The 11,324-nt window shown below is 43.1% G+C and overlaps 1 protein-coding gene across 1 annotated transcript in view; it reads right to left on the reverse strand.

Moving 5' to 3' along the window:
• The window catches only part of atosa (atos homolog A), a 33,500-nt gene that overhangs the window by 3,700 nt on the left and 18,476 nt on the right, over positions 1 to 11,324 (reverse strand). Inside the window, exons 2-7 of the mRNA XM_085154755.1 lie at positions 7,765 to 7,949; positions 4,336 to 4,532; positions 3,130 to 3,255; positions 1,012 to 2,893; positions 664 to 789; positions 28 to 116 (exon numbers count right to left, since the gene is read on the reverse strand). Of these exons, the coding sequence (XP_085010881.1) occupies positions 28 to 116; positions 664 to 789; positions 1,012 to 2,893; positions 3,130 to 3,255; positions 4,336 to 4,532; positions 7,765 to 7,949 (2,605 nt within the window). The remainder of the gene's footprint in view (positions 1 to 27; positions 117 to 663; positions 790 to 1,011; positions 2,894 to 3,129; positions 3,256 to 4,335; positions 4,533 to 7,764; positions 7,950 to 11,324) is intronic.

An 11,324-nucleotide genomic window follows, 5' to 3' on the forward strand; every position in this document is an offset into this window, starting at 1 on the left:
ACAGATCCCAGGTGAGAAAATGTATACCTTTTCCCAGAGGCCCAAGGCAAACCCTTACAGCCAGCCACAGAGGTGTCCAGGTCAAAGTATCCTGTTTGACTTTTCCTCTGAGGAACCTGTAGCAGACACACAGGACACCATCAACACATATTTTTATTTATTTATATTTTTATAGAGAGAGTGTCATGACCTGCATGTGTCAGCTTGCTGCTGGTGAGACTTAAATGTGTGTGTGTACAGTATGTGTAAAAGTGATCAGAAGACAGGAAACTGTGATGATGAAACTTGTGACTGGTGAGATGCTGATGAGTCATTTAGCTTACGTATCGCCATGTGTGCACATCAACGCTGAAAACTACTCAGTAGCCCAGCAGCCAAAAAAAAAAAAGCTATCCTAATCATCAACATTTAAAGTACTGTAGTATATTCATTGGTGAAGCACTGTGAGTAATGCTTCAACAAGAGGTGGTGAGCATGGTGTTATGACAAAGACTTGCATGGACTCTGACAGTGACTATTAAAGCATAGCTAAAACATTAGGTAAGCCCGCATCTGACTCAAGTGTCTTTTTCGCAGATGGTCAATTTTGAAGCTGAGAACTGTTTCAGTTAGAAGACATGAAGCTACTGTACATGAATGTGTGTGTGCTTGTGTGTTACTTACAGGGCTGGAGAGCAGAGGCAGGCCAGTGCAGGGGTGGAAGGCCTTGGTTGCTGTAGCGTCTAATGAGTGGCGATTCTGTTTCTTCCAGCTGTTGCAGGGACGCAGAGGGGAGGGACTCGAAGCACGCTGGGAGTATAGAGAGAATACATTAAAGCAGCTTGCAAGTGGACAAGTGAACTTACATCATCTTCCCACCCCAGCTGAACTTAGAATAAAGCATGTTACTCTGTTACCTTTTTTTTGTCTTACATATAAAACTGTGATTAGCACAGGTGTGACACATTATTGATGACTAAAAAGGGTATCACACATACTGAACAATGCTCATTAGAGAAAGAATTGTCTTACGAGAACAGTAGAAGGTGGAGTCATATCTAGACTTGATGTGCTGGAGCAACCAGAATCTGAGGGTGCCTGGTTCTCATCCTGCAGGGTCGGGGCCTGGGCAGGTTTGCAGTTTTGCATCTGCATTTGCATCTGGGATTGAGCTTGAGGCTTGCTGTGGTCGTGGCTTCTGTTACAGTTCATGTTTGGGCTGGCGTAGTCGCAAGTCCAGTTCGAAATCTGGGCTTGCCAGGAGCGGTTTTCGATGAGGGGGGAGGCAGGGGGGGATTCATGGCTGCTGGGTGTCCTGACTCTGAGCTTTTCCTTTGGAGGAGTTCGTAAACGCTGACCAGCCTGTGCATAGGACTGGCCTCTGAATGAGGGTTCTTCAAGTGTAGACTGAGCACCATTTTGGGCCCGGGGAGAATGGCATTCGGAACCCCGATCAACTCGGGGCTTGTCTGTGCAAACAGGCGTGTGTGTGGCAGCGGTGTGCGTGCTGCCTCTGTGAGGTTCGTGGCTAGGTATGTGGCCGCTGGTGTAGCCGTTGGTGGCAGTGTGTGGGGCATGTGGGGTGTGTGTGGTGTGCGAGTATGTGCGGACTGTGTGTGTCACTGTTGTTGTGTGAGTATGGTGCAGAGGGCTGCCGCTTCTGCTGTGCCGGGGGGACAGAGAGGGGACAGACAGTCTCTCCTGAATGAGCCTAGTAATGTCTTGAACTGCTTGGGCAATCAGAGAGCTGTCTGTATCCCTCTCCCTGTCTTTCTCCTTTTCTCTGTCCGACTCCTTCTCCCCGTTCCTCTCCTCTTCTCTGTCTCTTGTCTCAGTCATTTTTAGCCTCCTGCAGGCTGCAGGTTTAGGGGAGGAGCTTTCCCATTTCCCGAAAGAAGTGTCAGCCACAGGTGTGTTAAATGGGGTGGCCCACACATGTCCCACAGACTCATAGGGCAGTACCTCAGGCTCTTTGGTCTTACTGGCAGTTATATCATCATGGTTACTGCCCCACATGGCTTTGGGAGGGTTGTCAGAAGCAAAAAGGCCGGGAGGGAGTGGGGGTGCTGTGGGGTCACAAAAGTTGAGCCTCTGTGCAATACGGGCAATAACTTCCTGTCTCTCCTGCAGCAGGGAACCAATCAGTGGGTTTGTCTCAGGTGCAGCAGGCCTCGGGGAGGGGCAGCGGGGTGGCTCGGCCATGGAAAAATTCTTAAAAGCTCTCAGAGGCTCGGGGAGTGCACTCTTTGACCTCTCGTTGTTGTTGCTGGTACAAGAACCATAGTCTTCTACCTGTGTGGGTTCAGATGAACCATTGAGAGCTGAGTACAGCCACTTCCCTGCTTTACTTGTAGGAAGTGGGGAGGGGGAGTGGGAGCGGGATGGCGTGGGGGAGTGAGAGGGCCTGTGGAAGAGTGGGGAGCCCTGACGTTGGGGGGCGTTGCCCTGTGGGAGCTCTCCATTCTGATACGAGTGATTTTCACCAGGCTCTTGGCTCTTCTTGCTGTATGGATGTGGCACAGATGTGTGAGGAAGGCTGTTAATGGGGATGTTGTTGATGGGGAGATTGGGAATGGGTAAGCCGTTGAGGAGAAGGCTGGACATTGAGTTGGAGCTCTTGCTGTACGTATTAGAGTTGCTGAGGAGGTTGTCCTTACTGGGGTCCTGGTTCTTTTTGAGGGTGGGCAGGCCACCATGGCTGTTAAGGTTTGGGTTGAGGCTGGGAGTCTTACTGTAAAGCGGAGGAAGGCCGGTATGGATGCTGCAGGCCAGGGTGGGATAGGTGGGCTGTCTGGGGAGCGACTGGACACGGACCTGCAGTGCAACACTCTGGGAAACATTGGGGACTGGGAATATGTGCTCTGAAGGTGGTTGGGAAAACTGCCACACCAACTCTTCGTCAGCAGCACTGATCCTGTTGGATGGAAAAATCCTGATTCAATAAACAGGGTCCTGTTAACTGTTAAGTTTAAAAGAACGTTCTGGGCTGTAATAACATTTTAGCTATGCACACAAAATTTACACATGTGTATATAAATGTGCAACTAACATAACTTTCGCTTTAGTGTGGAACTAGCACTAGTGTGGAAGCTTGACTGAACAGTCTTCAGCTCATCACCGTTAAAGTCTTCAGTGAGTGCTACATCTGACCTGTACAGGATGTTTCTGGGGACGATGCCATGTGAGGCACTGAGCCAGGCGCTGAGCTGGGAGAAGAAGACGTAAGAACGAACAGCCAACAGCAGGGTCTTCTCTTCAATGAAACGGTCGCCGCTTCTATAAAAAAAGAGAAAAAAAATGGTGGAAGTGTGCCAGTATGTCAGGTTAATGAGAAAACGATGTGTATTTTTTTAAATCTTTCACAGTGTTCCTTGTTCCTACACATGTGAGAAGGAAAGTAGGCCAATATGTCAGACTAATTAACTCCCTGAGTACCGCACCAATTATATATATTTTTTATTATTCACTTTTTGGATTTTTGACCATTGTTTTATTTTCTAGTTCTTTTAAAGCTTTTAACTGTGCTTTGTTTTTCTGTCCTTTTGGGGTTTTTTTGTTTTTTAACTAAAGATTTTTCAAATTTTTGTTGTTGTTGGTGAAGGTGTTCCTTGTCCCCCAAATATAAAATAAAATGCAGTTTTTATGCAGCAGTTTTGTAAAACACATGATGTAAGACGACTGTTATGCCCCATGTTTGGTCCATGTGCAACAGGCCTGCTGGTAAACAAGCACATGTAAATGATACTTAGAGACCCAACATACCATGTACATCCTTTCAAGTTTAGCAGCTGCAGTGACCCTTACAGACGTATTATAAGTTTCTGCATCTGTGAGTATGCTGTTGTCCATTTGGCTCAAAGTCAGTTTTATCATCAGACTGTGAGCGTGAGGCTCTGTCCAGTCAAGTTAAAAAAACGTTTGTAACAAGATTATTGATATCATTTCCCTATCATTAAGGCATGAATAGCTCTGACAGTAATAACAATTTTGTATTCCATAAATCAAGTGCTTTTTCAGCTAGTCTCAACAAGATCAAACAGGGCTGAGAGCCAGTAAACAAGTTATGTTTGTGTTGTTTTTCTTCTTTGAAAAATCTGACTATTCTAGTAGCCTGAACAAATAGTGTCTTGAACACTTTCAAATCTATTTTTTTTTTTTTAGAAAAATCTGTCTGCACAACAACTTCTTTGTGCTTAAGATGATTCTTCATCAGCAAAACCGAACATTAAAGTAAGCAGAGAGGTAATGCTTCTTGTATAGTAAAAGAGGATGGTGTACGTTACGAAAAATAGCAAAATAGACATTCCCCATCTTTAAAATGGTGTGTGTGTGTGTGTGTGTGCGTGTCAGTCATACTGTCTAGGAACAGCCTGCAAGGTCCATCTCTCCAACAGCAGAGCATCTTGTTTGATGACCGGGTCACTGATGAGATCACTTGGGGGGCACTCATCACCATAGCAACAGTCTGGAAGGAGCATGACCTCGATCATAATGGGTATGTTGTTCCTCCAAAGTAGGATCACCTCAGAACGGGTACGCCTCGCCTGCCGACACTAGGCACACACACATCCGTGGACAAAGGTGAGCGGTTAGTGTTCATTAGTGAATGTCAACACCAAAGTTAGGGGCACAGCAGGTAGAGAGTAAATATTACTATTAACCTCTGAGTTGAAAAAAAAGAAGATATTTTTATCCTGCACGGCAGTCCAGTGACAGAGGGATATACTGTAGACTCAATTTATTAGCTATACTTTGCAAAAATTAAAGCAGCCTTACACAGCGGTTTGTTACAAAGTTACAACTCTGCTGCCAAACTAGAAATAAAAATTTATTACAGAGCTTCATTATCTTTACTAATGCATCAGTACAGTGTGTATACCATCAAATCAGAGCAGCTTAGGTACCACTCATCCTGAAACATCCTGTTAACATGTTACACTTCTTTTCTTTTGCTTTTATTGCACGAGGGCTGTTACCTAGTCTTACGTAATACGTTACTTTTCAACTGTCAGGAGTTAACAACATACAAAAACAACTGAATGTGTTTAAATATTATTGTTTTGGTTTTTGTAAATGCGCAACTAAAACAATAAATTCAGCTGACAGTTAATTCTTAACAGGTCACCTGTTATACTTTGAAATTATGTGTATATCTTTTTATTGTTGGTGTTTTTGAATGAAGTCAGCATACCGCATTGTTTACATTTTTGGGTGCTCCTCTATCATCGGGCTTAAACCCACAACACTGCAAAAAACATTATTATTTATTTAGGTTTTAAACAAAACTTTTGAGACAGCAGACTCAGTTCCTGCACATCTCCACTTTCCAATTTATCTTTGTTTGTTTGTCTGTCTTGGGTTATTACTAGGGCTGGGTATCGTCACTGATTTCTAGAATCGATTCAATTCCGATTCACAGGGTCCCGAATCGATTCGATCCACGATTCGATTTAATTCGATTCGATTTGATTCACTTCGATTTGAATCTGGGAAATTTTGACAGTCAGAAATATTATAATTCAGATCAGTACATTTACATATTTTTGTATCTATAAAAAGGAAGCTGACACACGCAAGACTTTATCAAAGGTGTGAGCATCACAGCAGAGGCCTTTGTGTCAAAGTAGCTGAGGATAAAACACAGAAAAACATGAAGGTGATTTTTCTGGGATTTTACAAAAATATTCTTCAGTACATCAAAAACGAAAGAAAACCATTAATCAACACATGAAGTTACCTCTGAAGTTACAGCGGTTTTATTAGAGACACGGCTAAGCGTTTTGCATTTTGCATAATTTTAAAAAGTTTAAATTTGTTCAGTATTGAACGGCAGAAATTAGGTTTTCTTTTCAGAAGTATATAAAACGAAGAAAAAAAAAAACATCGGCCGACAGCCTGTAAACAACGGTAGACTTGTGCTTAACAAGCAAGCGAATAATGAAGAAAACAGTACAAAGAGAGAGGGGGGGAGAGAGAGAGAGAGAGAGAGAGAGAGAGAGAGAGAGAGAGAGAGAGAGAGAGAGAGAGAGAGAGAGCTGGGCATCGTGGCAGAAGCAAAACAGCAAAAGTCAGAGTGAATACATGACGATGTTTATGTGAAGCATAGTTTGGATCTTCTTTTGCTGCTGGTTCAGTCAGTATTGTTTGGAGAGAGATCAAACAAACAGCTTTAGAATCAGCGCAAAAAGGACTTAAACACAAAGCTCGACCTGCCGACGCTTCAAAATCAGCGAGCTGTCGGCTTTCAGCCCAGACTGTGAGAAAGGCGACATCTAACTGATTCTGATCCGCGTTGCGCTGTGTTTAAGTCTTTGTGCAGAATCCGTGTTCCTGCTCTGATTTACTGTCTTAGCTGTTTGGTGGTTGTTGAAATTTTGTGAGATTTCACCAGAGATTCTGGCATTTCGGGCAAAATAAATTTATATTAAAAAATCGATTCAGGATTTTAATGAATCGATTTTACGTTATCCAAGCCAGAATCGATTTTAATCGATAAATCGATTATAAAAACCCACCCCTAGTTATTACGTTGAGATGTTAAAACCGTAAGATTAATGCGCAACTAATCAATACCTGAAGCGCTCAAAACGTCAGCTGTGGATTGGTATGACAAAATTTAAAAGGAATTCAGGGCAGTACACCAGATAAACTGGATGAACTGGTATACCGCCCAGCCTCAGGAAAGTCAACTTTTAGTTTACATAACAAAGACTGCATGAGTAACTGTGTACATTGACATTGCTTAAAGCAAGGAAAAATTCTGTGCCTGGAGGAGGACTGGAAGGTCATCCCACAGAAGGTTATCAGCGTTTTGTGCCTTTTACACCTCGATTCCTGATAAAATGTTTACTAAAGTGAATGATGGTGCAAATCTACATGTTGTTAAAATTCAGGTGGATCTATCATTTGGCTACACGTAACATGGAGATTGGCTCTGTATCGACCTGTTAACCATTTCAGAAAGACAAGAACGCAATATAATTGTATTAAATGTGATCCCCTTATATTTACATGTAAGGTTGATCCAAACTGCAGATAAATGCATGAAGTCACACTCTACTCACTCAGAAACCTTAAATTATAATGTATATTTTTTTAGACCTTAAAAATATATATATATACTTTTAACACAGATTTTCTAACTCGAATTTTATATCGTAGGTCAAGCTTTTTAACCAGTTGTTTAAAGCAACGCTCTTCGACCGTGTAACCACAGCACTAATTTCCATCCACCCTTTGCATTTCCGGTCAGATGGACTCTAACTCCCGTGTGCTGCAGCTCTCGGTAGAGTCACTCTTTTACATTTGGGTAGCATATCACCAGTTGTACTTAATGGTTTGTTGTTTCCACGCTTAGTGGGAACAGTTTTCTTGTACATTTTGCAAAGCATTGTGGTTGGTTGAAGTAGTTCTCTTTTTAGGTACTAAATCATCATCTGAGGGTGATGCACAGCTCTCAGACATGCCCGGGCTTGTCTGATAATTGTGTCCATAGCATGACCATAGTAATAATATCTCCACATGGAATTTTTAATCATGTTAAAATCTGTAGGGCTATCATTGCAGGTGATATGACATGGAACAGCCACGTAACTACCACTAACTGCTGACCCACAGCGAACCAAAGTAAGCCTATTTTACGAATACAAAACATAGGGCTCCTTTCAATATGTACATGCAGCCATATTCTTAATGTGGAACAGTTTAAAAAACACAAGCCTTTAAATGTAGGGTACAGTACCAGATAACTTTATGCCTTGCCTGGATGTATGAAATAAATCTTACCTGGGGTAGTTTGTCGCTGCATTCATGCTTGTGAAGAGGAGGCATGGCTGACTGGGCTGGCGGACAATGTAGCCCCTCAGTCCTGCCTTTCACAGAATACTCTGGTGTCCTTCCCTCTGTGATGAGTAAGGTCAGGAACACCAGGAACTCCTCCGCGTCGTACTCAAAAAACTCCTCTGTTGCATCTGGACAAGACAAAGAAAGGGTCAGCAGTAGCTATATGACCAGTGCACATTCAAACGAACAAATAATAATAATTAAAAAAAAAAAAAAAAAAAAAAGGGGGGGGGGATCAGCTGGAAAAAAGTATCAATTAAAAAAACAAAAACAAAATGTAATGTACCCATGCCAGAAAGCCACGTGTTCTGCCTGTTCAGTGTTGCATGCTTGAAAATGGCCATTTAACTTGGGCTGGAAAGACTTGTTTAGAGAAGGGGTGTGGGGCAATGCAGTGAATGACACAAGTTTTCCAGTTTGGCCACTTCAAAGGAATATATTTAGACCATCCATGTCAGCTGAGTTGTTGGGTGAAGCCACACACTGATTGTTTCTTCTCTATGTGGCGTGCACATAAACATCAGCCGCACTGACGATGACATCATTAATATTCATTGGAAAAACATTTGCAAACAAAAGATCAACCAGTTACACGAGGAAAACACTCAAGAGAAATCATAAGAGTGCATGCTCCACCAGTTTGGCCAGGGGCTGTGGGTGGGGCTGGCACTAGAGAGCAGGACCTTTAACGGCGCTATTCCCCTCTGACTAACAGCTATACAAGAGCACAAAGGAGAACTAGATGTCACAGTAAAATTACAGCTTATACTAAGCCACTTTCATTAAATGTATTTGATTCTCAACTACAAAAAGGTGCAGCTGGGTCAGTAAGATGATAGTCAACTAGCTCGCGTGTCTCCTGCCACAACAAAATTAAACAAATCCTGCTGTTTGTGTTATAAATGAGTTTAGACCTTAAGGAGGGTATTTTTAGCAAACAGCTGAAGAGCCTGTCTTAGTTCTCCATCTCCTGCTCTTCTCCAGAGAAAACTCCCAGAATCCCGCAGGAGGTCAGCTGATACACAGCAGCACAAAGAATCACAGCTTTCTTTCTTCTGACGCACAGGAGTTGCCTGTACATATAACCTCTGCAGGTCTAAATAAGTGAGCCAGCAGCAAACCAAACTCAAGTCAAATTTAGGGGAAAACACTGCTCTCACTCTCTCTCTCTTCTTTGAAACTATGACTGTGCTGGTCCTCACAAGAACACAAGTACAGAAGCACATAAACACACCCTGTCCTCCTCCCACCACAGCGGGGCTGGGTAGAATAGAGTCCCTCTCAGCTGGCTATGCAGAAGTGTGAGCTATGAGCTGCTGCTGTATAGATGTGTGAGTGCGTGCATATCATAGCCAGCCAGTCGCACACATTCCACTCAGGGAACTCCTCCTACATGCCTTTGAGCTGGTGCTGCACGTGGAGAGAGACGCAGTCCAATACAAAACATGAGGAGGGAGGGAGGGGAGGAGGGGGTCTGTTAGCCAGCTGTAGGCTGAATAAAAGCAGGGTAAAGGAGATGGAGAGGGAGGCTATATTCACAGACAATCTCCTTTTCTTTATGGGCTGAATCAGAACTGTGTGAACAAAGGGAGTAGGAGACCAACAGTGAGCTAGAACAAGAGAGAAGAGACAGGAGCAACGGGGTAATGTATGACAAAGGTCAGCATTCAAGGACACCGTCTCTCGTATTTACATGAGGGCTGGCTGCACACACTGGGTATGGTGGGTTCTGGCTGGCTGATTTCCAAGCAAGGTTTGATGTTCCCAGTTGGTCAAAGAGGCTCCTGGTACTACTGGGATCTGGGCTAAAGGTGACACTCAGGAACAAAATGAAGCATGGGCTGATGAATTGGCGTGGGGGGGGGGGGGGGGGGGGGGGGGGGCAGCGCTTAAGTGAGCAGAGGGAAAAAACAGCCTCTGAGGAATGGTTTGCTAACCCCCAAAAGCAGACACACACACAGCTCCCAATTCATATGTGCACAGTGGGTGTCAGATTACTTCGCTCTAGGGAAAGCCAGACTTGGGAACACATACACTCCTAAAGCACATATTGCAAAAACACACATGAATGCTAACAAACAAGGACAACATGACACACAACATGCACACAAAGGACCAGTGGTGGAGGCTCTGGTTAAGGGGCCCAGGCTCTGTATGTGTAGATGAGAGCTGTCATTCGTTAAAGGACTGCGCCTGAATAGAGCATTCCTATGAAGCCTACACACACGCACAGAAAGAGACACAACTTGAATCAAAGTTAGGAGGTAATCAAGATACAGAATAAGACAAAAGAGGCTAAGGCCTTCGGACAGATGAAGTGTTCAGAAAGAATCACATTTGTGTCCGATTTCTGCTACTTCAAATGATTAAAAGCAGAACAAATGTCAGAGTAATGCATTTTTCTCATCTTGCTGGTACAGAGACTGATCCTTCTACATGGGAAAAACTCTCATCCAGAAAGCTCAACTCAATGACTGATGGAAGTAATGCAGTATCTTAAGAAAAATAATTATTTTCAACCCTCTCCTGTTTCTGGAGAAACAGGTTGGTATATTTTCCTTTCTCACATGTAGCATGTGGCAGGAAAAGGTCCTGCTCTCTGTACCGTGAATGTTTTAAAGGCATTCACACTACAGAAAATACACTGTGTGTTTTAAGGGACCAGCATCATTGGGTGGTGACCTGAGACTACATGTTGTAGCTGTGTACTAATGGGCAGTGTCAAAATTATGTGAAACAGCAGGTCTGTAGTCTACTTCTGCTTGTGATGCGCTGTTGTTGGTCCTTTAGCTTAGCCCCTGCTGTGGAGAAGACCAAATTAGATCTTCATAGACAAATAATGTATTTGAAGTGAAAACAAGTGTAAAAAAACAAAAACAAAACCCCCAAACTATGAAAACTATACAGTGCAGCCTCTTTCAGTGCTTTTCACATCTACCTTCTTCGTGTTTAATGGTTTTATAACTCCTTCCTTTTCTTGGAAAACTCGGCTGTCTTTCCCTTTACTTATCAAACCAACTTTTTAAACTATCAGAAATGCCAGACTATGTGCTGGCTTTTTGCACTACAGCACACAAGCATGTCTGTGTGGGTTGTATACTCGAAATCCTACGCAAAAGACATAAATGTTGCACAATAAATTTTGCTTACAGTGAGGGAGCTGTCTGAGTAGTGTGTGGAAGAGGCTGTGCACATAATACACAAGAGTTGGCAGGTTAAAGACTGGGCAGTGTCTGATCATTGCATTAATCCAAATTCCATTTATAAAATCTGAATAATTAGTTAAACTGAAGAGTATTACTGGTGTGGACAAGGAAGGCAGCAGAGCTCCAACATCTAGTTGACTAGCTCTCACACGCACATGTGACCTTTAGAAACCTGAAAACTTCAGGGCTTTTTTTTTCATATATCGTTTTAAGCTAATAAATATATGTTAAAATTATTTCCTAAAGCTAGAGGCATGTGACAATGTTTTAAATCATACCTACAAATAGTTAATGTCA

The sequence above is a fragment of the Neolamprologus multifasciatus genome, chromosome 1 (assembly GCF_963576455.1).
Source record: "Neolamprologus multifasciatus chromosome 1, fNeoMul1.2, whole genome shotgun sequence".
NCBI classification, from domain to species: domain Eukaryota; kingdom Metazoa; phylum Chordata; class Actinopteri; order Cichliformes; family Cichlidae; genus Neolamprologus; species Neolamprologus multifasciatus.